Source organism: Trachemys scripta, chromosome 2, assembly GCF_013100865.1.
Source record: "Trachemys scripta elegans isolate TJP31775 chromosome 2, CAS_Tse_1.0, whole genome shotgun sequence".
NCBI lineage: Eukaryota > Metazoa > Chordata > Testudines > Emydidae > Trachemys > Trachemys scripta.
In genome coordinates, this window is record NC_048299.1 from 63,993,904 (window position 1) to 64,016,971 (window position 23,068).

Sequence of the window (23,068 nt, forward strand, 5' to 3'; positions counted from 1 at the left end):
TTACGTAGAAAATGGGGAATGGTCTTAATTATCCTTATCCGCATGGCAATACAATTAGGGATGAAAGGCTCATTTTTATGCAGGCTCTTCTCACTGAACAGAGGACTATTTGAAAGGTAAGGTAAGAAATATGTCCAGACCTCTCTTAGGCTATGTCTACACTTACAGAGGCATGAAGAGCACATACACTGCATGCTCCCCTAGCATGGGTATAAAGAGCAGTGTAGACAGTGAGGCACGGTTAGGCACAGTTTAGACGGTAGTAAAGACAATGCCAGAATCTTAAGGTCTACACCTTACATAGCTCTCTACATACTCAAGTAGTGCCTCCCACGTCTACACTACTATTTTTAGCAGTGTAGGGTCACGTTGCTTCTCCACTGCCGGAGCCTTCCTACACAGCTAGGAAAGATTCCAGCAGAGGGGAAAGGCTCTGGCATCTCCCCGCTGTTGGAGCCTTTCCATGCTGCTTCCCCTTGCCAGATCCTTTCACTGTGACATGGAGCTAAACACTGCAGGATGGACACAGCCTGCTTTTCACTCCAACGCATAGCTACGTGCACCCTACACACCACCACCTCAAAAGCATGCATGAGGATATTTAGCATGAAACTGAAGTCTCATGAGGCTAAGATTGGGTGGGCCTTGTCTTTAGCTTGTCAGCTTCCATCTGCTGGAGACAGGAAAACAATTGAGCAAGAAGTCAGGGAGTCAGGGGGTGGGAGGTTGGCCCCATCTGCTTGTAGGAAGATCTATACACACATTGCCTGAGCTGGCACAGAGGGCAGCTTGAGAATTTTTAATCATTATTAAATTAGTCTCATGTACCAACATATTCTTTTTGCTGAATTAAACAACATGTGCCAGATTCAGTTTGATGCCTTAGCACAATTTCTTCCCCCTCCCCTCAACATCTTCCCTTTAAAAATATTTCTGCTTTGTTTTGAAAAGAGAAGGCAAGAATGTAAATGCTGAATAGTTTGATTTCACAGTCTGCTGCCTAAATCTTAAAAAAATAAACTTAATATTACAAACTTTCCTAAGCATCAGGGAGATGACGGATTTTACTTCTCATCTTGAAAGAAATCTATGCACAAGAGGAATGAGGCAAGCAGCTGTGAGGACACAGATTTCTGCAGAAAACTGACACAGAAACAAGGAGACAATTTTTCTTAATCTATAAAAGAATACATGTCAGAATCTAATGACATTTTGCAGAAGACAGTCACCAACTGATAAAAGTGCAGAAATTCTTCTATTCAGAGGTGACTTGAAGGAAGCTATCTTAGACTGTCCATTGGCAGCCTAGTGATGTGACATGCTCAGACAATCCTAAAGCTGGCAGCACAACTTCTGAGAACTACTAAGGATCCAGATACCGAGAAGACTGTCATCCACAGCATTAACTCAAATACTTTATTTTAAATATAAGGTTAGCTCTAAAGCTGCCGTGTTCTTTTTTAAAAAAAACCTGTAGATCAGTAATTTTACTGATGTCAGAAACATTACAGTAGGAAAATACACTTTAACAAGTGTAAATAAAATCTGTGTGAAACTTTGAAGACTAAGAGTGAATCTCATTTTTAATTTAAAAAAATGACATCCTACAACATTTGGATGCTACTGACCCCCTAAGCGCAGCTATGGTTAGCTTGCAGAATTAATAAATCACATGTATAAAAATCTACTAGGAAATTGTGCTATGACTTCTAGACAGTTTACGTTACCCTACACTTTAAATATAAATATATATTACCATAGCCCTGTAAGTATACTTTGGCATGTGGTCCTCTGTGAAGAATATGAACTACTGACAAGTATGAACTACTGACGAGTGGGGAAAACCTTTACTGGGTAGTTATTTGACATACTGGAGCTATTTGCTTAGCACAATGGCAGAAGATGACCACTTAAGAGCTGGGGGAACCATAATCTAATTTCACCAGACAATTCTCCCCATGAGTAGTCAATGAGGAAGAATGTGGCAATTTCCAGAAGTAGCTCTTTGCAAAAGTCGTCCCCCCAAATGTAGGATACTGTGTCTCATTAACATTTTGTAGCACTTGGAATGTTTTATTAAAGAGGTTTATTTCCTGTATTGGTAATATTTAGCAATGGGTATCTTACCTTTGGATCTCTGAGAAACAGTGCTCTTAGGATGAGTGAGTGTACATCTCCTATAGGTGGATAATGCATCAGAAGTCCCAAACAGGTCTGATAATTACTTGAGATCACTAAAAAATAAAAATTAATAAAAATAAAAAAAGGGGAATACACACACACATATTTTGGTCTTCTAAAGGAAACATTTTTTTCTATACACCCATCATGGGCAGATTTAGCAGCACTTCCTCATGATGAGAACAAACAGACCCTATGAACTCAAGTTTTGCTTAACACAAGGAAGAGGTTACAGAATCAAGCCTTATGTGTTGTGTGGGCTTGATCCTGTGCCCATGGACGTCAATGTTAAAGTTCCCATTCACTTCAATGGGGCACTCTGAGATTCACTATGCAATTATGTTCTCTTTCATGAAGAAACACTTTCCCCCACAACTATTCTTTACTAAAATACCCTGTATGCTCTTCAAATAGATATTATTAAACAGACATCTATCACTTTTTGTTCTCTTTAGATTAATTAAAAATTTTTGATAAGACCTCATTTAACATTAGTCTGTGAAATATTTGGGTCTCTGCTGTTCATGTTCCTACATTTATCTGTTGGAGAATCCCAGAGAAATGCCTGAAAATACTGAGCAACAGCTAAGGATTCTGAATTCTTGCTTTTACTTTTAAATACTTTTAACATACCTCTTAGAATTTTGTGACTTGAACATGAGACTTTTCTGCCTGAAGTTCATCTCCCATTGTAAATAGATGTGTACATTTCCATTCTAACCTAAGTACACCATGTAGTTGTTTGCTTGCTCTCTCTCTTTTTTGGCAAATCAACCTAATTATGAGTGCAATTATTAAACACATCTTTTCAGGCAGGTCTATGTAAACTACTTCATTTCTTTTGCTCTATCTAAATTCAGGCAATCCATCTGCTACAGCTGTCAAAGCAGTGCCTATTAATGATGCTTATACTGTGCACCATACAGACTGCCTCCAACAACATTAATTGTAAATAAATTGTAAAGAAACTTTACTGTTTTGAGAACTTTACCAATCAGAATCCTAAGTGAGAAAATATCCTTGCAGAACAAAGTTATTCTGATGCAATAAAAAAGCCAAAATAAATTATTGTATTGTGACCATGCAGACTTACCATCTGATTTTTTTTTCTTTCATGTGAGTAAACCTCATCTCCTCCTTACCTCTCCCTCCCCCCAAGAGAATTATGGGGAAAAGATGCAGGACTGGGCAAAATGAATAATTATAATCTGCGTAGGGAACCACTTTATCATCTTCATTTCCGTTGCTGATCCGACAGCTTGTAATTTCATACATCTGCTTTCATTTGTAAAGCACTCACTTATCCTACTCATTCTTTATCTGTTCTGCCTGTTCTTTTTCTATCCTTTTGTTTTTCTTGCTCACATTCAGATACCTGTTTTTTCTTCTTGAAGTCACAAAGCTAGCATAATGAACACAAGTACAATAGTCTCAGTCAGAGTTCTTTCAGCTGAGTATAATGCAACTACCACATATTATATAGCCAATCAAATTATCATCTTTAAATCAGATTTAAACACACTGTACAGCAGTTATGATTAGGATACTTTTTATTTTATTAGAGCAAATAAAAATGCTGAAAATGGATAGTAAATTCTAAATGCTTCTATAAAGTATAGACATTTAAACTAAAGTATTTCCATTTGAACAAGCCAGCCTGTCTTCTATTTTGTAATTTAAAAGGTATTAAATATCTTCTCTCTCTCTCTCTCGGGGACTTGGAGGGAAATTTTTTGCTCCTTTTCCCCCCTCCGCTTTTTTTTTTTTTTTTTTAAGGTACTGGAGAAAATGAGTAAATAGAAAAAAAACCCAAATTTATTTCAATGCTGAAGATTCAAACACCGATAAAACTAATATTTCTAACTATAAGAAAATTACAGTAAAGCTTTAAATTTCATTGGAAGCATTATAAAAAAAAAGCACGCTAAATTTCAAAATCAAATCTTATCTCAAGGGAAGAATAAAGCTCAACTCTCTGAGACAAAACTTTCTCCAAAGGCAGCCTGAGACTGGAATGAAATCCCCCAGGAACTATGGACCATCACAGACCTCACTTATTTCTACGCCAAGTGTAAGGGACATTTCTCTGACCTTGCCTTCTGCAATGTAAGCACATAGCAATAGGTACGTTTGGTCTTCAACACAAAAACCCTACCAAAAGACAGTTCACTGCACACGCTTCTTCCTCTGGGGAAAGGATGAGAGAACAAACAACATATGACAGATGTGCACTATTGGAAGGTGCTTAGACATTACTGTGAGGAGAGCCGTATAAAAACGGATTTAGAATAGAATGGAAGGGTAGGCTCTTCAGCAGTATAAACACTTTTCATTTATATAGTATAGGGTCTGTCATACATGGATCTGGAAGTGCCTTTGTCATTCATCCCCACCCCCCACTCACTCACATCTTCTCCTTGGTCGTTAGGCTTCTCCCCTTGTACTCAATTGCCTCAGTCTTTTGCAAGATATCTTAATGGGAGAGAACACCTCTGCCCAGACCCCGTCTGACCAAGACTCTGAATAAAAACTTAGGTTGCTGAAATTCCCTTCAGCTACTCTCCTTAGGGAGACTGATAGGTTCATGTTTCTTTGGGGCCAAGTATGTGAGTTATCCTATACAACTGTGGTCTTCTTAAAAAAGATTTATTAAAAGTAGAGAGAAAATGATATTGAAACAAAAGAAATGGTTTGCCTAGCAAACCTCATCTGAAAACTTTGTAAATCCCAATGAGGTATATTCCCCTTAACTTACAAGCAGAAGAAAAGAACCCCTTACATACTTACAAATCTAGGTATGATAATTCCCTGGACAACCTGACAGCCTCTCCCTACTGTCCAGAGAAGTCTCACCATATTTCTCACCTGCTCTACTTATCAAAACCAAGCTGTTAGAGTTCATTATCATATCAGGGTAGGTGACAGTAACATTTCCATAAAAGAGAGCTTGATCAGGAGTAACATCTGGAGGAAACACCAAAGTCCATATCCCCATTACAAGAACTATCCAATTTCCATCTCAGCTGGTCATTGTGGTAGCATAGATTTACTTTTTTTCCAAAACCCTCTTATCAATTTGCCTTTGCCATGAAATATACATCATCAACAGACTTCAGGCGAATTGTAATATCAACTAAGATATGCCAATGAGGCACAGTAAAAAAATACTCTAATAAGCGTTTAAAAGAAGAGTTAACAGAGAAGGATTGTGTGACTTCCCTGAGACCACACAGCAAGCCAGTGGGATAGCCAGGAGTAAAACCTAGGAGTTCGGGCTCACAATCCTCTTATTTACCCACTAAACAACACTACATCCTATGAAGAGATTCTTGGGAAACTGAAATAGTAGTCAAGTAACATAACATTTCAAAGGCAAAAGTGAGAACAGTAAAAAACATGCAAAGAAAAGAAGGGACAAAGTGAAACACTGCTAAATATGGAACAAGTTAAAAACTAAATACAATAGTAGAAATGCACTATACTTTTGTCTGGACGATGACTGCAAACTTTCCTCAGGGAAATTTTTTTCAAATTCAGTAGATAGGATCAATTCTTGTTTTTACTTTTTTCCTATTTTCTTTTGTGAAAAATAAGTTGAAATAGTTTCTAGAGAGACTTGCAAAGATTTGGAATGCCTCTAAGGCCCACCAGCAAGTAACAGAAATAAACCTACTGTGTTGTGGAAAAGCTAACTTTTCATAAGGATAAAAATAAGTACTGAAAAAGAAGGGTCGCCCCAATATGGAGGAAAGTATATAGTATATTGTAATATAGAAGCCTTGTTCCAGAAAGGAGAAACAGCTAACTCAGAGATAATCTTGCTTCTGGGTTCCTCTAATTCTCTGTGTTACTACAAATCAGAGGATGGCATATCCCAGATGAGGGGAAAATCTAGAAATGTCTGTGACAAGAGGCAGAAAGGACAGTCTTAGGGATAACCAAGCACAGTAGCATGCTATGGCACTTGTACAGTCTTTTGAAATATAATGAAAGACATCCAGAAAGATGGTCTGGCAAATGTTTGCCACAGGCTCTTTTTTGGCTGTTCTGTCTAGGAGGGAGTGAACCCTCTAGTTGAGAGGGCAGCTATAGGGAAAAAAGGAAAGATTTTTCCTTATGGTCAGTATGTCTCTGATGCATAAAATAACCCATCATGACAATCTTTGGATATTAGGAAATCCAGTATTAGTATTTGGAATGAGCAATTTGTTAGCCTTTCTATAATGGTTGGTCCTTGTACTGAATTGTTTTCATTATATGATACAATTTGTCAAACAAAGCTGCAACTGTACATAAATCTTAACGTTATAAAAAGTGGCTATTTTATCACTTCCAGTCTAATTCAAATGAACTCCTTCAGAATAGATTTTTTAAAAGCTTCCTACTTTACAGTCCAATCGAACTCCCCTTGACTTAAAGAGAATCACCTGGGAAATTTGCATAAAAAGGCAAAGACGAACCACCTTTGGAGAAGAGTTGAACATAGTTGAAAAAATTTGGGGAGGCAGATAAGAATTCAATGCATTGAAATTAATAATGTTAAACTCTTGCTATAAAACTTTTTTCTTATCTGGATCTTGTCTGAACTAGCAGCATTGGTTTGACTAGTAAAAGACTTTAACATAAGGCCTGCAAGTTTTAATTTAATCTGTTTTCCAATTCAGTTTAGCTTAAAGGACAGCATTCATTTGAAAGCAGGGTTCTGGGACAAAGAGCAAAAGTTTCTGCAGAACATCATTATTCGAATGGTACAAAAATTCGCTAGTCTACGAACTGGAAATATTTTTACATTTTTATGACTGCTTGCAAAATATGTTTGAATTTTCCTGAAAGGGCAAATTTACTTGCGTTTACATATTTTACAGCCTTCCCAAGCATGCTGAATAGCAGCTGCAAAATGCAAAATTAGATAACAATTAGATAAACTGTGGAAAGAATTGCAACCTGTATCCTAAATATTAAGCAAGGAGAGAAAGAAAGTTTGCCAATGATCAGTACCTGAAAAAAGCAAAAAGAGAAAAACTGCCAGATGTTGAGCATTCTTCAGCATGAGAAAATATAGATAATATTAAACTGTCAGAGATGGTTTTTGTCGTGTGGTTTATGGCTTCTGGAAATTCTGTTCACTACAGAATGCAGCATCTTGTCTTTATGAAAGCTGCCTTATTTGAGTGATAGTGATCTGTCTCAATGGCTCCAGAGGAAAACAGACACACCCTCCTCTAAACACTTTGATGTCCTTTATCTCTTTAGCAGCCTTTTTACAGAACCAGCTGGAACCTTCTGAAAGACACATTAAACCTCATCTTCAAGAAGGAGAGCCTTGATTAATTCAACTTGGCAGATCTTCTGTAGGTAGTTGTATCAGAATAATTACAGGTTAACAATTCTGTGTGTTGTCTGGACACACAGTTGTGCCTTCCTGACGAAGAGGTAACACCAGATGCACGTAACTTTTTCTCAGAAGGAAAGAGGTCACCAGGACTATTACATCTGACTCACAAGCATGTTTGTGTGTGAAATTCCTTTGGTTGTGCATCAGGGCTTTTCATCAACATACCTATTAGAGTAACAGCAGTGACCCTGGATGCTGTAGAACCTCTGGATACCACTGTCCCTTTTACAGAAACTGAACTTGACAGACAGGATGATCATATTACCTAGTAAGAAATAGTCCATGTTCTTGTTGAAGCAAGGATAGGTGCAATAGCTTTTAAACATATTTTAAGACTCAGGCTGTCTGCTGAGCAACATGGGCTTGATGCCCTCTTAGTGGGGCTCAGATACCCTGCTGTGGTCCTTGGTCTTGGCTTCCCTTGGTGGTGCTTACATGGTAGCCTGGCTATGTGGGACAGCTCCCTATTAGCAGGGGTTGGATATCACCCTGGGTTCATCTCTCTCTTCCCCCTGACTTACTGGCTCCATGGGTCAGCTTGGAAAAAACTGTAAGTGGTGGTATCTTCTAAGCACCACCCACTCTTGGTTTCAAACACTAGATTGTACAGATCTTCATAGTACAGTCATATCTATCATTTCTTACACGCTTTGATCAGCAGCGAAATAGTTAATGTTAACATTTAAATCAGCATTAGGCCCAGTAGATACCACAATATTGAAAAGTATCAGGGGGTAGCCAGGTTAGTCTGTATCTAAAAAAACAACAAGGAGTCTTATTTGCACTGACCTCACCCACAACCACTTCAGATTTGGGGACAACTTATACCTTTAAGTCAGTGGCACTGCTATGGGTACCCGCATGGCCCCACAGTATGCCAACATTTTTATGGCTGACTTAGAACAACGCTTCCTCAGCTCTCGTCCCCTAGTGCCCCCCCTCTACTTGCGCTACATTGATGCCATCTTCATCATATGGACCCACGGAAAGGAGGCCCTTGAAGAATTCCACCTGGACTTCAACAATTTCCACCCCACCATCAACCTCAGCCTGGAACAGTCCACACAAGAGATCCACTTCCTGGACACTACAGTGCAAATAAGTGATGGTCACATAAACACCACCCTATACCGGAAACCTACTGACCGCTATACGTACCCACATGCCTCCAGCTTCCATCCAAGGCACATCACACGATCCATTGTCTACAGCCACGCCTTAAGACAGAGACAAACACCTACAAGATCTTTATAAAGCATTCTTAAAACTACAATACCCACCTGGGGAAGTGAGGAAACAGATAGACAGAGCAAGACGGGTACCCAGAAATCACCTACTATAGGACAGGCTCAACAAGGACAACAACAGAACACCACTGGCCATCATATACAGCCCCCAGCTAAAACCTCTCCAGCGCATTATCCACGCTCTACAACCTATCCTGGAAAATGATCCCTCACTCTCACAGACCTTGGGAGGCAGGCCAGTCCTTGCTTACAGACAACCCCTCAACCTGAAGCAAATACTCACCAGGAACTACACACCACACCACAGAAACACCAACCCAGGAACCAATCCCTGTAGCAAACCTCGTTGCCTACTCTGTCCCCATATCTACTCTGGCGACACCATCAGAGGACCCAACCACATCAGCCCCGCCATCAAAGGCTCATTCACCTGCGCATCTACTAATGTTATATATGCCATCATGTGCCAGCAATGCCCCTCTGCCATGTACATTGGCCAAACCGGACAGTCCCTCCGCAAAAGAATAAATGGACACAAATCGGACATCAGGAATGGTAACATACAAAAGCCAGTAAGTGAACACTTCAATCTCCCTGGTCATTCTATTACAGATTTAAAAGTCACTATCATTGAACAAAAAAATCTCAGAAACAGACTTCGAAGAGAAACAGCAGAACTAAAATTCATTTGCAAATTTAACACCATTAATCTGGGCTTGAACAGGGACTGGCTGGCTCATTACAGAAGCAGCTTTTCCTCTCCTGGAATTGACACCTCCTCATTATTGGGAGTGGACTACATATCCACCCTGATTGAGTTGGCCCTGTCAACACTAGTTCTCCACTTGCGAAGTAACTCCCTGCTCTCCATGTTTCAGTATATAATGCCTGCATCTGTAACTTTCACTCTATGCATCTGAAGAAGTGAGGTTTTTACCCACGAAAGCTTATGCCCAAATAAATCTATTAGTCTTTAAGGTGCCACCAGACTCCTTGTTGTTTTCACAATATTGAAATAAATTCACTGCCCAAGATCTTCCTTAATAGTTACACAGTTGACTGTCCATTTCTTGTACTCTTCCAGAACATCAAGTGCATCTATACTTAACCTTCTGAAAACCAAATACCACCAAGTTAAACTGCATACCAGCCCTGCCCTGTAACCTTATCTTTGCCCCCTGGACGTGGCAAGGGCCACTAGGGATATATAGACGTATGTTTTAGCCCAGCCTGTCCAACAATAAGAAGACACGAGGCATGACTAAGTATATGTGGAATTTTATATGGGAATGTTGAGTCCACAGAACTGTATTCTCTCTTTTTTTATGCACTCCAGCTGCCCTTCACTGTGCTAGGGACAGCTGTATTGACTGGCGCAGGGATTACTTTGTAGCAGTTTGCCACAGATCACACTGATATAAGGAGAGGTGCATCTGCTCTCAAAGGGATCATGGACCACTCATTTCTGTAGTCATTTGTGTGTGTTGTATAAGCAGAGAAACACAATAGTCTATTCTTGCTATGGGGATTCAGAGCAATCTGGTAACATACATGATGTCAGTGCACTACAGGTCAGAGATACACAATGTTCCAGAGGGAATTAGGACAAAAGTCAACATGTAGTGACATCTAGGAACTCTGGGGCAGTCAAGAATAGGAGAGATGATGCTTGTTCAGTCTGCCCTAAATGTGACTTTTGCCTTAGTGAGGACAAGGTCTGACTGTTTCTCCTGCTATATCCTTATGCTACATCCCCACAGTGCTTGACCTGGAAAGACAGAGTGCTATGATATCTGTCAAGGCAAGCTGGGAGATCACTCCAAGAAGGTAGGATTGAAGTTGCAGGGCAGTAGCCGTGGCAGAGTTAAGGAGACACCAGCATTTCCATTTTAATAGAGGTGAAAAAAGGTCTAAAAAATTCTGTCTTTTGGGTTAGAGCACCGTTTTTCAATGTTCTTGTAGTTTCTGCACTACTTGATTATTTTATAGCAGTTTGTGGGGAAAATATTATCTGGGGTTTGTTATTTTAGAACGCTGAAATTTGTTTTCTGTGTTTATTTTTCAAGATAAACAAATTACTGTTTTGACTGATCACAGTATCCTGGCATCACAGTCAATGTCAACCTAATACCTGTCCTTAGAACAGAGTTTTCCATTATGGATACTTTCCTGATGCTCAGCAACCACTTTGACCATGCTGAACGGGATGAGAGGTCCAGCTACTTGCTTTGGTTTGGTCACATTCAATCCCATTGGTTCAGAAAATGGGTGAGGAGCATATGGCACGATTACATTACCTTAATGCTGCTGTAGAAGACTAGTGTCCTTCATCTTCCTTCTATTTAATTAATGCTATTTTCCTTGATGATACTTCGGATTTTAGAGAACTTTGATGTATTGACTAGTGTCCTTCATCTTCCTTCTATTTAATTAATGCTATTTTCCTTGATGATACTTCGGATTTTAGAGAACTTTGATGGATTGACTCCTAAACCAGAAACTTTGTTCACAGGGCAAAATTTCCAGAAGCAAGTTCTGCAGAACGTATCCAGAGAGCAACTAATGTGCACAAAACACGTTCTCAAAAAGTAAGACGCACATGGTGCTGCTCAGGTTCAATAGCGTATCAACTTATTCTGATATCCGGCTATCTGCAAACACTCGCGCTTTCAACAGAGCCTCAGTCCTGCTACATATGTACAAGCGTCTTGACCCTAGACACTTTGTAGGTCCAAATTTTACCCTGAATAACATTTAAAATAATGCTTCTTCAAAAGGAATAGTGGGTGCAAGGCACTCGCTGAGATCTATTGAGTTGTTGGGTAAAAATCAAGCTATAGTTTGATCCCCAAATGAGTGTTAAGAGAAGTTAAAAGAACTGTAAAATGTTGATTACATATGCCTTGATTACACGTATAACTCATGAACCATTGGATTAAACAATCTAAAATTTGGACAACTATCCTGGATTCCCACGAGGCACAGCAAATTTCAAGACAATCCAAGTAAATATGTGGATTTTAGAGCACTTAGACAAATCAGCGGCTAAACAGTAAACTAGTCTCCATCTTAACTATGGCTGAGTTATAGAATTAGGGGCAGTTCACATCTTTCAGTGCTAATGTTCCAGTCTGTAGCCAATCTATACTCAGCTAACATTCTGAAAGTTTTCTTAGCGACCAGAAGGACTAGATCTTAACATACTGGAGAACAAAATGGCAGTCTCTGTAAAAGCACCTGTTTGATGACCTTAATGAACCAGCTCAATCCAACTGATTATATCAAGAAGTCAGTTAACGGTCTCCCTTTGTATCTAGTTATTTTAAATTGTACGGAATGTTCAACTCATATGAGTCTGTAACATGATTGCATACTAAAGATCTTTATAAACGCTGTGCGGAAAAACTGATGTGGGTGCACACTAATTTTCCAACAATTCAGTGTCTGTAACATCTCCAAGATCAGGTTCTGAATAGTTGGAAATAAATAAGCATTTGATAGAAGAGTGATTCTTCTCTATTAGGGATTGATGAACCACAAAGCTTGTAAAAATATGAAAAGTGGGGAATAAGATACCCCAAAATAAGAACAAAATGTAACAAAATTTGAAGATAAATAAAATAATATAAAGAGAAGGAAGCATAGTTGGTTACATTCCGGCTGTTAATATTATGCAAGATTAGTGAATCCTTGGGGACTAGGAAATGTCAGGATAAAGGAAGTCTGGGTTCAGAATCATCTGATGTTATAAGGTTTTCATGATGATCACTGCCAACCGCAAATGGAATGGACACCATATTTGCCTAGGACAACAGATGGCTAATTAGGAAAATGAAACCTTTATTTTTCAAAAACTTGGTCAGGATCTTTCCTATTGCTGGTGATGGGGATGTGGTGTAGATAAACTTCCCTCCAGAGTGAATGGATAAGGCATCTATTGTAATCTTAATGAACACTGGTCATTCTGTGCTCACATAAGCATGAAATAGATTTTTCTCTGGTGCTCCTCCATTAAAGATCCATTTTACCCCTGACCCAGTAACCAACCATGGGCAGAGGCAGGGGTCTGTGGATTAACTGTGCCTGTCTGTGATCAAGTTTTCATTCCTTGCCAGCCAAGTGATGATTAGGAGTGTATTGTTTGACATTGTCCAGTCCTCAGACTTTTAAGGCTAGAAGGGACCATCATGATCATCTAGTCTGACTTCCTGCATCCACATGGAGTCCCAACACAGGAATGATGATACTAATTCTCCCTTCTATTTAAGAAAAATTATGTAATAGAGTAGCCATTTAGTTGAAGTAAATATAACTTCCTGAACATCTTGTTGTATAACAGATATCACAAAAATACTAAGTAAACTCTTCAGAGCCGGGACTGTGGCTCATTTACTTCTGCAAAGTACCCAGCACACTTTTGGGCATGCAATAATAATAATAATGGACATATCTGGTTTTAAAGCAGAAACAAACTGTACAAATGGAAAAGCAGTCATTTTGTCTATTCAGCTACTGTCAAATGCTGATGTACTGACAATGGCCTCACATCAGACAAATATGCGAAACATTAGCAGCCTCTCTGTTTTTTCCTTGAAAGAAAAGATATTTCAGTGCTGAATTTTCTGGTATTTTTTTTCTGAAATACAAAAATACGTAGTGGTACTACAGTTGCACATTTGTGCAGTAAAAAACACCCCCATGAAATAAATGTCCTCCATCCTCCTTTCTGAATCATCAGCTACTGTTCATAGAGACAATATATTTCCATGCTCTAACACAGGGGTCGGCAACCTTTCAGAAGTGGTGTGCCGAGTCTTCATTTATTCACTCTAATTTAAGGTTTTGCATGCTAGTAATACATTTTAACATTTTTAGAAGGTCTCTCTATATAAGTCTATAATATATAACTCAACTACTGTTGTAAGTAAAGTAAATAAGGTTTTTTAAATGTTTAAGAAGCTTCATTTAAAATTAAATTAAAATGCAGAGCTCCCCGGACCGGTGGCAAGGACCCAGGCACAGTGTGAGTGCCACTGAAAATCAGCTCGCGTGCCGCCTTTGGCATATGTGCCATGGGTTGCCTACCCCTGCTCTAACATAAGAAAAGAGTATGTGCATACTTCAGATCCAAGATTTAACAAATAGGAAAATACCTTTGATGTGTGCATGAATTTTTCCACAAAATGGCAGATAATTTTTATGACCACAAAAATGCATTAGGCCTTGATCCTGAAATTGGACATTAACTGTGAGCTCTGCCAGCCTGTGCAGACTCTCATGGACTGATAGGGTTTTGCATGTGTACAGAGGTGCATCTGGGCAGAGCAGGTTTGAGAATCGGAACTTCATGAACATGCTTAAATATTTGTAATCTTTTGAATGATCATGTCATTACAACCACATTTTTCATAGGTACTATATGTAACAATCTATATTTTTTACTTCATATCTAGTCTATTTTTAAAATAAAGGATAAAATTATAGCAGAAACAGAGTTTCTTGAAGCCATGCTCTTGAGAGCAAGAAAATAAAATACTGTCTGTATGGCAGCAAGAACAAAAAACAAACAAAGAATATTTTAAAAAATCTAACATGCACAGTATTTAAGAACTACTTTATACATGAAAATCTTGTCATTATTACAGCTTTATCATTGGATGTAGTTGGCTTTGCAATAATTCAGTTTGTTTAAGAACTTCTACTATTAACTCTCATTGTTTAAAATTTATAGAGTTTTAAATTTCAAACTTTCCAGTCCATTCATTTAAAGGATGGGTAATTATTATTGGGTATTTTTAATTAAAACAAAACAAAACCCTAACAGATTAATACTTTAAATGGAAGTTTTTCCACAATATTTGCTTGAAAAAATTTCAGAACAGAAATTGGTATCCTAAAATATTTTGTTTTCTCCTCAAAGCTCAGTTACTAGCAATGATAAAAAAAATAGCTGAAAACTGTAAAAGCATACTGAGTATTGATCCACAGACACTCTTTCTCCCTAAAGTCAAAAAATGTGATAAGCCTCCATACTTATTTTGAGTCTGAGTTTGACAGTGTATTCTGTACTTATATCTGGCTACATTGCTGTACCACCTTCGTAAGCTTAAAAATAATTAAAAATGTCTACATGAGTGTAAGTTATTTATTTTTATATTTATGTTTCCTTAAACAGCAACGGTGCCCTGCCATCAATTACAAATTCAGTATATCTGGCTTTGGCAAACTAGCTCCCATTTGTAAAAGCTACTTATAGTGGCTGTACTAGTCATGAGAACTGAAAAGTAAAAGAGGAGCCTGATATGCTGATTCCATACTGATTCTCAGAACACTATTTCAGCTACTTCATACCAGTGCTCGTGTCTACGTTTGCAAGAAACCAAAAGTATGCACAAACCACTTTCCCTCACCATCCCTTTTTAGTAATAAATAAAATATTGATTTTTTAAAAAATCTGTTACTACATTTTTCCAACAAAATTTTCAAGACTACTTCCGCTTAATGCATCTGAACAACAGTCAGATTTACTTTTATAGACCATCATAGCTTTGAATCAGGTCATTCTCAAACAGAAACTGGCATTTTAAAACTGCTACAATGAGTTCAGTGGCAGCATCATCATGAAGAATCTAAGGTCCCTATTCTGCTAGTGCTTATACACGATTAACTTTACGTACACAAGTAGTCCCACAACAGTCAGTGGAACTAGTGCATGTATAAAGCACACGCATAAGAATCTGCAGAATTGGACCCTAAAATAGCACGCATAGATGTGTTTGGAACTGTGTGTCCTAGATTTTGTTGGAACTAAAGTATTATTATAAACTAATGGTAATGGACATGTGTAAAATTTTCACGAGTGCACTATAAAATTTGTATAGTGTTATTGTAGCGGTGTCCGTCTCTGAATCTGGGTGAGGTAATATCTTTTACTGAACCAACTTCTGTTGGTATGAGAGACACGCTGTTGAGCCACACAGAGCTTGAAAGTATCTTTCTCTCTCACCAGCAGAAGTTGGTCCAATAGAAGACATTACCTCACCTACCTTGTCTCTATAATAAAAAGTGATACATATTTTACAACATAAATACATCTCATTATTGAAAGGTGTGATTTGTGTTGTCCTTTTTAAAAAAACAGAATCTTACATTTGTAATGACTAGAAATATGTTCTGGTTTATAAATAAGAGCTCCTTAATCAATCATTTAGTGTCTTTTTCCCCCATTCACAAAGATAGAAGTTAAGGATGGAGTGTTAACTTTAACTTTTGATGTTCTTACCTGTCCCAGCCTAACATTCAGATGTATCTACTGCATATTATTAGCACAATACAGATTTCACCATTGGGCAAATCTCAGAAGTGTGTGTTAAAATTATTTTAAGTCATTTGTTATTTAAATAATATACCCCCATAGAATAAACATAACATATACGTGATTTTATCTCCATATGTAAATTTTCTTAAATATATATGTTAGAAAATTATGATTAGTTGTCTTAAATGATCATTGCCTTTAGCATTCTCTATTCCTCATATGAATGAGAACAGCATAGAGATATTTCCACAAAGGGAGACTTTTTCAGTATGTCAGCTTTGTCAGAAGGTGGAGCTCTGCACATATCTGTATAACTCTGCTTTATATATGCAATTCACAACTCTGTATAAAAAAGATAATACTATTTGGAAAACAAATCTTGGTTTTAACTCCAACATTCAATGACTTTCATGAATATATCAGACCACATTTGGTAACAAGGGGCTCCTACTGTAGTTAGCATTTTAAGTAATTTTCAATTACACAAAACACTTTCAAAATGAAATTCAGAAATTTCTGAAGCTCTCCACCCTTTTTCTTTTAAAAACTGGGATTGCACTTTAAAAAAAAAAGATCATAAGATAATTGATACTTACAGGCATCTCTAATATACAATAACATGGCTACAAAAATGTAGTCAACTAAATCCAGGGTGATGCTGTCAGCAAATAAAGCATCCCAGACAACAAGAAGGTCCTGGAGTGGGAATTCTCGTCCAAATAGGAGCCTTACCCATCGCCTAGAAAAAAACCAACACATACATTCAGTAGAAATAATTACAAATATTATTAAGTCAACAAATTTATCGTAAGATCAGACATGATCTGAAACAATGTGGAATTTTAAAAAGCATTAAGTTATTTGACAATCTTTTTATTGAGAATTTTATTTTGGGAAGCGCTGTTATATATCCTAACAGTTATAGGAAGAAATACATTAAGGACTTCAAAAATTTTAATTGACTAAAATGTTATTGTGCATGTGGGACACAGTGAGAAATCTTATACCAGTCCGCATATCATAATCTTGTACATTTAAATTAATCATTTAAAAAGAGGGTGAGAAAATATCATTCAAGTAGGTCTGGAAGAGCTAAGCAGCAGGATGAAGCCAGTGGTTCATTTAAACCTCCAAAAAGTCCAGATAAATGAATCACTATGGATTGGATTGCAGTTAACAGAAAGGGACCTCTTCCCTTTACGTAACTACACTGTTTGCAGGTATGTAAAAAAATGTGTTATATATACCGTTTTGATTATGTATGTATACTTCATTCTTATAAAATTTAGAGACAATTCAACAAGTAGAATCACATTCCATGCAGTATATACACGTGTTTTCATATTTACCAAAATGTGGAGATCTATCTAGATTACACGGAGTATTTGGTCAACACTGACAGTGCAGAGTGAGCATAGCAGAGTTAGCTAAGAACTCGTCACTCTGTGGTTTCAGGCAAGTCAGCCTCTGTATATTTCAGTTTTCACATCATAAAATAGGAATAATAATGCTAGTGACCTATCTCACAGGTCTGTAGCAAGGATTAACATTTTACAGCTGTTTAAAAAATATAAAATGTTACACAAATGGTAAGTAATAGTAGTATTACATTTAAAGTGGTTACATAATGGGCTTATAAGGAAATAATTATATTCTTAACTGGTATATACACTTTATTTACCATAAAATCTTTTAGTCGATGGGAAGCGAAAAGGGAGATTTATTATAATTTTCCTCTAAGCAAATTAAGCCACTTTTTAAAGCTGGCAGCTTATGTAACAAAAATAGAACTAAAAGGCAGCTAGAATTCACAACTAGACTAAACTTACTTCCAAGAGTTGACATTTGACAACCGTTGTACCTTATCTCATTGGAGTTGTAAAGTAACAAATTTTTGGGGGGGCCCTTATACCAGAAGTTCATTTCTGCACAAATGTGAGCCAATCACATTTTACAATTACAAATTTAGGAAAACAACTTAATTGCTGCATGAATCTGTGCCTAGTAAAAAAAAAAAAGCTCATAAAAAGCTCATGTTATGAATCAGATTTCATTCACTTTTCAAAACTTTCATTCCAATTTTTTTTTCCCTTTAGTGGAACTGTATGTATGAGTGCTAACCCACTGTACAGTAATAAACCTTTGTTGAAGACAGAATTTGCAGAACTCTAAGCAGATTTTTTCCCCCCATAAGGAACATTACAGTTTTAAAATAAAAATATTTAAACTTTGCATATAAAATTATCTTACATCTGTGTTCTTCTGTCAATCTGTTATTTGTTAATATAAAAATTAGTATAACTTTTTACTTTATAATGTTCAATGTTCTTCTCTCCACTAAAATCAAATGTGCACTGCCTCCCCTATTTCTACCACTTTCTGTAAATCCTATCTTTAGGGCTGGGTGTTGCAACAAAACAGCCACTGTATCAACTCAAAGCAAGGCTAATCTAGCACATTTAACGTTCTGTATAAGGTGTTTTACTATATAGTGGCACATTACCCTACAGTGCCTAGTCTACAGGAAACTATTATCCTACGGTGACACAAACATTACCCAAACTCTGTATGAAGCCTATTACTTGCAGTAACAAACCCTCCCACCCTTAAACCCACAACTTTCATGTTGCACAAGCTGTTAGGAGTGAAAGCTCAGCTACGCTTGAAGCATTTGAGCTGACTTTGCTCACAACCTACTGAAATCTAATTCGGGAGGTTTGATAAAACTCTAATACACTTCAAGGGAAAATATACACCATGGTGTAATGGGATTTGTTATTAGGCTTTTATTAGAAATCTCTTTTGCTTCTTTACTACTTCATTATGCAGTGTTAATCGTTTGTGGATGCAGGTTTATTCTGCTCAAGCAGAAATCATTCCTTTTATTCCTCTTTTATATTTTCTCCTGGGAAAGTTAAATCTCAGTCTCCAGAGATATGTTTCAGTTATAGAGTGCAGAAGAACAACTGGACTTCTTTAGCAGCCATGATACTACCATTAATTATTTGAACCCCTGTGTCCCAATGGGAACAAACAATTCACACCACTGTAAACCCATGCGTAGTGACTGTTGTCTCTTCTGTAACATTTAGCTCATAGCATCCATAACTCAAGGATCCTATCACCTATGAACCATGTTGCCATATGGCATGATTTCCATGAGCCTTTACATTCATAAAAAGGGACACTTAGTTTAATGAAATCAAGTTTTACATTGTAGCGTTTTCTTCAAAATTAACACGCTTCTATGGATCTTACAAATATTTACAGAGAATTTAAGTTGCACTTAATGATAGCGTTGGACAGGATAACCGCTTTTTCTCTTTGCTGGTTGGCTGTGGTTTAATTATTAGTCTGCCTTGTTAATCTTTCTTTATATTTGTTACACCTGCAGATTGTAACTGAAACAGTAGTGTACCTTTTATCACGTGCAATAATACAATAATTCATATTTTACCAGACCTACTTAGCAATTAAGTTCTACAAAAACAAAAAGTCCAGAATTTTTAAAGCACCAATAAACCATCCAAGAGTACTACTATTTACCTCTGGAATACCTAACCCTAGCTTCTACTTATGATTCCTATATAATTAAACCACAACTCTCAAGAGATCAGTAATTACTCGCAAGAGATAATGATTCATTAATGGCCTTACAGAATAGAGAAACCAAAGGACATCAATCCTCTGGTATATCTATTAACTATGGGAATGACCCAGTCTTTACCAGGTTTAAATAAAGATTGCCACCATTTTGATTAAGATTAACTGGATAATTCTGTAAGTAGTATCATTTAAAAGCCAGATACTTTATTTTAGCTATTGATTTGGCATTTAGGTTTTATCTGTATATATGTCTTCCTTCTTCATTAAGAGCAACGAAATCTTTAAAAATTACTGACCTGAACTACATAAGCCTTCGGAGTTGGGATAGGAAAGTAGAGGTAACTGTGACAGAATGGGAGTAGTTGTGATGGAAAGCTAGTGCAGCACAAAGGAAGACACTGGAGCAAGACAGATGAACACGCATAGATGGGAAGCCATGTTTGTAGGAAGGGTGTAGCCTAACTTCAAACACTGAGACTACTCTTCAGCATCTTGAAATTAGTTGGCTGGGGCTAAATCAAGAGTCCAGAAATAGTCACTGAAAGTTTTGAGAACACTGAATCCCCAAACTAAGAGCTAACGGTGATTTTCTTAAACCAAGACTCTGACTTTTGAGTGAAATGTTGGCCCCATCTCTACAGACTATGTACAAGCTGACTTACTCCTTCTCAATCAGACAGAAATATAAAAGAGATCTCTTACATTAGCCTGCACTAGTAAGACTGGATGAATTTCAGAAAATTATGACTTTTTTGGAAGGGAGGTTTGAAGCAGTGATCATGCTGCTAAAGAATCTCAGTACGGGAATTGACAAGACTTAATATTGCTTTACACATGCAACAGAGCTAGTAAAGGTTTGTGTTTATATTAAAGATTAATGCCAGTCTTTCAATATATCACATGCTGTGCAGAGAGCAATGCCTATGGTTACCATTGCCCAATACTTTTCAGCATAAGACCCTGTTTTCCAGTTATAACTTTTCCAAATTTATTCTCAGACTGCAATTTTCCATATTGGGTGTCTGCCTCAGGCTAATTTTTCTTTTTTTCTAAGTTTTTGATAAAGTGGTTTAGCTGTTTGCAAGAACAAACTTAGAAAAAATGTTTTGCCCATGTTAACGTTTGCTTGTTTGTTTTACCAGCTGTAGTGCCTCCATATGTCAGAGAAGAGACATGAAATTTGGCAATGGGTCACACTGATGTCAGGGATTTGCTGTTCACCATCTCCATGAATATGTGCTCTAATCTGGCAATTTATAAGGCTCAGAAAAAAAATCTTAGTTTACACATGCTCAGTAGAGACTTGTTAATTTGCCAGCTAAATTTCTCTAAAGATTCCATCGGGAATGAACACGGTCCATCCCCTCAATTCCTACATGCCTGCTGGACTGCACATGCACGATCCCCACAGAGCAACTGCTCCTCACAATTGTCCAGGGCTGTTATGGTGTCAGGCATAGGAACTAAGACACCTGTGCTCTCAATGCTCCCCTTGCTGGTGGCCAGACAGTGATCAGGAGGAGGAAGTTACCTGACTCAAATGCAGAGGGGGAGAGGAACAGGTATGGGGCGCCTGGGGAATAAGGAGTAATGAGACGGAACCAGTAAGGAAGGGGGGACAAAAGCAATAGATGAGCCATAGATGTGGGAGATTAAGAGCAGTGATGAGGTGGGGAAAAGGGCAGGAGTCAAAGAGAAGGATGGGTGGGAGGACAGCAGCAGAAGGGGCTGTAATTCCCCTACAGAATTTGCAGAAGAACTCAGGATTTCCTGAGTCTGAACATACCGTTGCTGACTAACAAACAGCAGTAAAACACACTGGCAAAGTGTGCATGTCATTCCTCTGTAGTGGTAGGTCCACATAGAAGATAAGAGCCTGCTGTTGCTATCAATCACTCTGTTAGCTCTAGGGGTAGAGAACTGTGCTGTGGAGCTGAAGATCCCAAATCCACTGAGACTGACTGGGGGTGGGAGCTGTCAGCATGGTTCCACATGACGTAATTTGTATTTTCAATTTAACTTAAAAAAACCTTAGGAAATTACACTCCAAAAACTTACCTTAAAAGAATGTTAAGATTGCAAAATCAAACCCTCAAAAATTAGGAAACAGCAGAATTAATGTTGCAGGTGAATTGATACTGAGAAAATTATACACAAGTGGAAAGCCCTCTCTTTGAACTCAGATTTAGTACAAACAGCAAATTACATTCAGGTTTTCACCTCTAGCTAGAACAATTGAACGTGTAAAAGCATGGTCAAATAGGCTAGAATGAACAGCAGACAGCCTTTCAGGTATAGTATGGTATGGAAATAAGATGTGAAACAAGAGTGAGTAATAACTATTGTGCATATACAACTTCAAAAGAACTTTACGCTGTAAAGGAAAATCAAAACTGAAACAGTTTCTCCCAAGTAGTGAGCACAATTTTGGATGGATTTGCAATGCATGAGGGATATTTCACATGCAATTCATTTAATCACTGGGTACATGTATGTAAATAGCTTTCTGAATGAGAATGCAGGCGGAAGAGCAAAGTAACCTGAAAAGTTTAACTGAAGCATCCCAGGAAATACAGACCAGGGAATATGTCAAGACATTTAATACACCTCTACCCCAATATAACGCGACCCAATATAACATGAATTCGGATATAACGTGGTAAAGCAGCGCTCCCCTGCGCGCTTCAGCACATCAAAGCAAGTTCGATATAACATGGTTTCACCTATAACGCGGTAAGGTTTTTTGGCTCCCGAGGACAGCGTTATAACGGGGTAGAGGTGTACCAGAAGCTGTCTCTGGCCTGGTCCCCACTAAGTCCCCAAATCGGACTAAGGTACGCAAATTCAGCTACGTTAATAACGTAGCTGAATTTGAAGTACCTTAGTCCGAACTTACCGCGGTCCAGACGTGGCAGGAAGTCTCCCCCCGTCGATGCCGCGTACTCCTCTCGGCGAGCTGGAGTACCGGCGCCGACTGTGAGCACTTCCGGGATCGATCCCAGAACATCGATGGCGTGCCGCCGGACCAGCCGGTAAGTGAAGACTAGGCCTCTGACTTGCTGGTTGTCAAAAATGGTCAGCGGGGAGAAAGAGAGAAGCTCATTCAGAATGGATGACATTTTTAGAAATGCAAGATATTGTTTACTTTCTTGTAACGTCACTAAGGGCACCCATCTAGATGATCTTTTGCAGCATTTCAGATGATGTATGTTACACAGTCTGTTTCTCTAGTTTTCTGTCTCCAATATTAATAAATCTTGTGTTTATTAAGGCCCCTGCAATTGCACAGTTTGTGGATTTCACACAGACTGTCCCAAAGAG

General features: G+C 38.0%; 1 protein-coding gene across 2 annotated transcripts in view; it reads right to left on the reverse strand.

The window, feature by feature from the left end:
- Positions 1 to 23,068, reverse strand: part of TBC1D5 (TBC1 domain family member 5) — a 474,884-nt gene that overhangs the window by 110,297 nt on the left and 341,519 nt on the right. For both annotated transcript variants that reach the window (XM_034760748.1, XM_034760747.1), the window contains exons 14-15: positions 16,738 to 16,880; positions 2,128 to 2,234 (exon numbers count right to left, since the gene is read on the reverse strand). In XM_034760748.1, the coding sequence (XP_034616639.1) occupies positions 2,128 to 2,234; positions 16,738 to 16,880 (250 nt within the window). The remainder of the gene's footprint in view (positions 1 to 2,127; positions 2,235 to 16,737; positions 16,881 to 23,068) is intronic.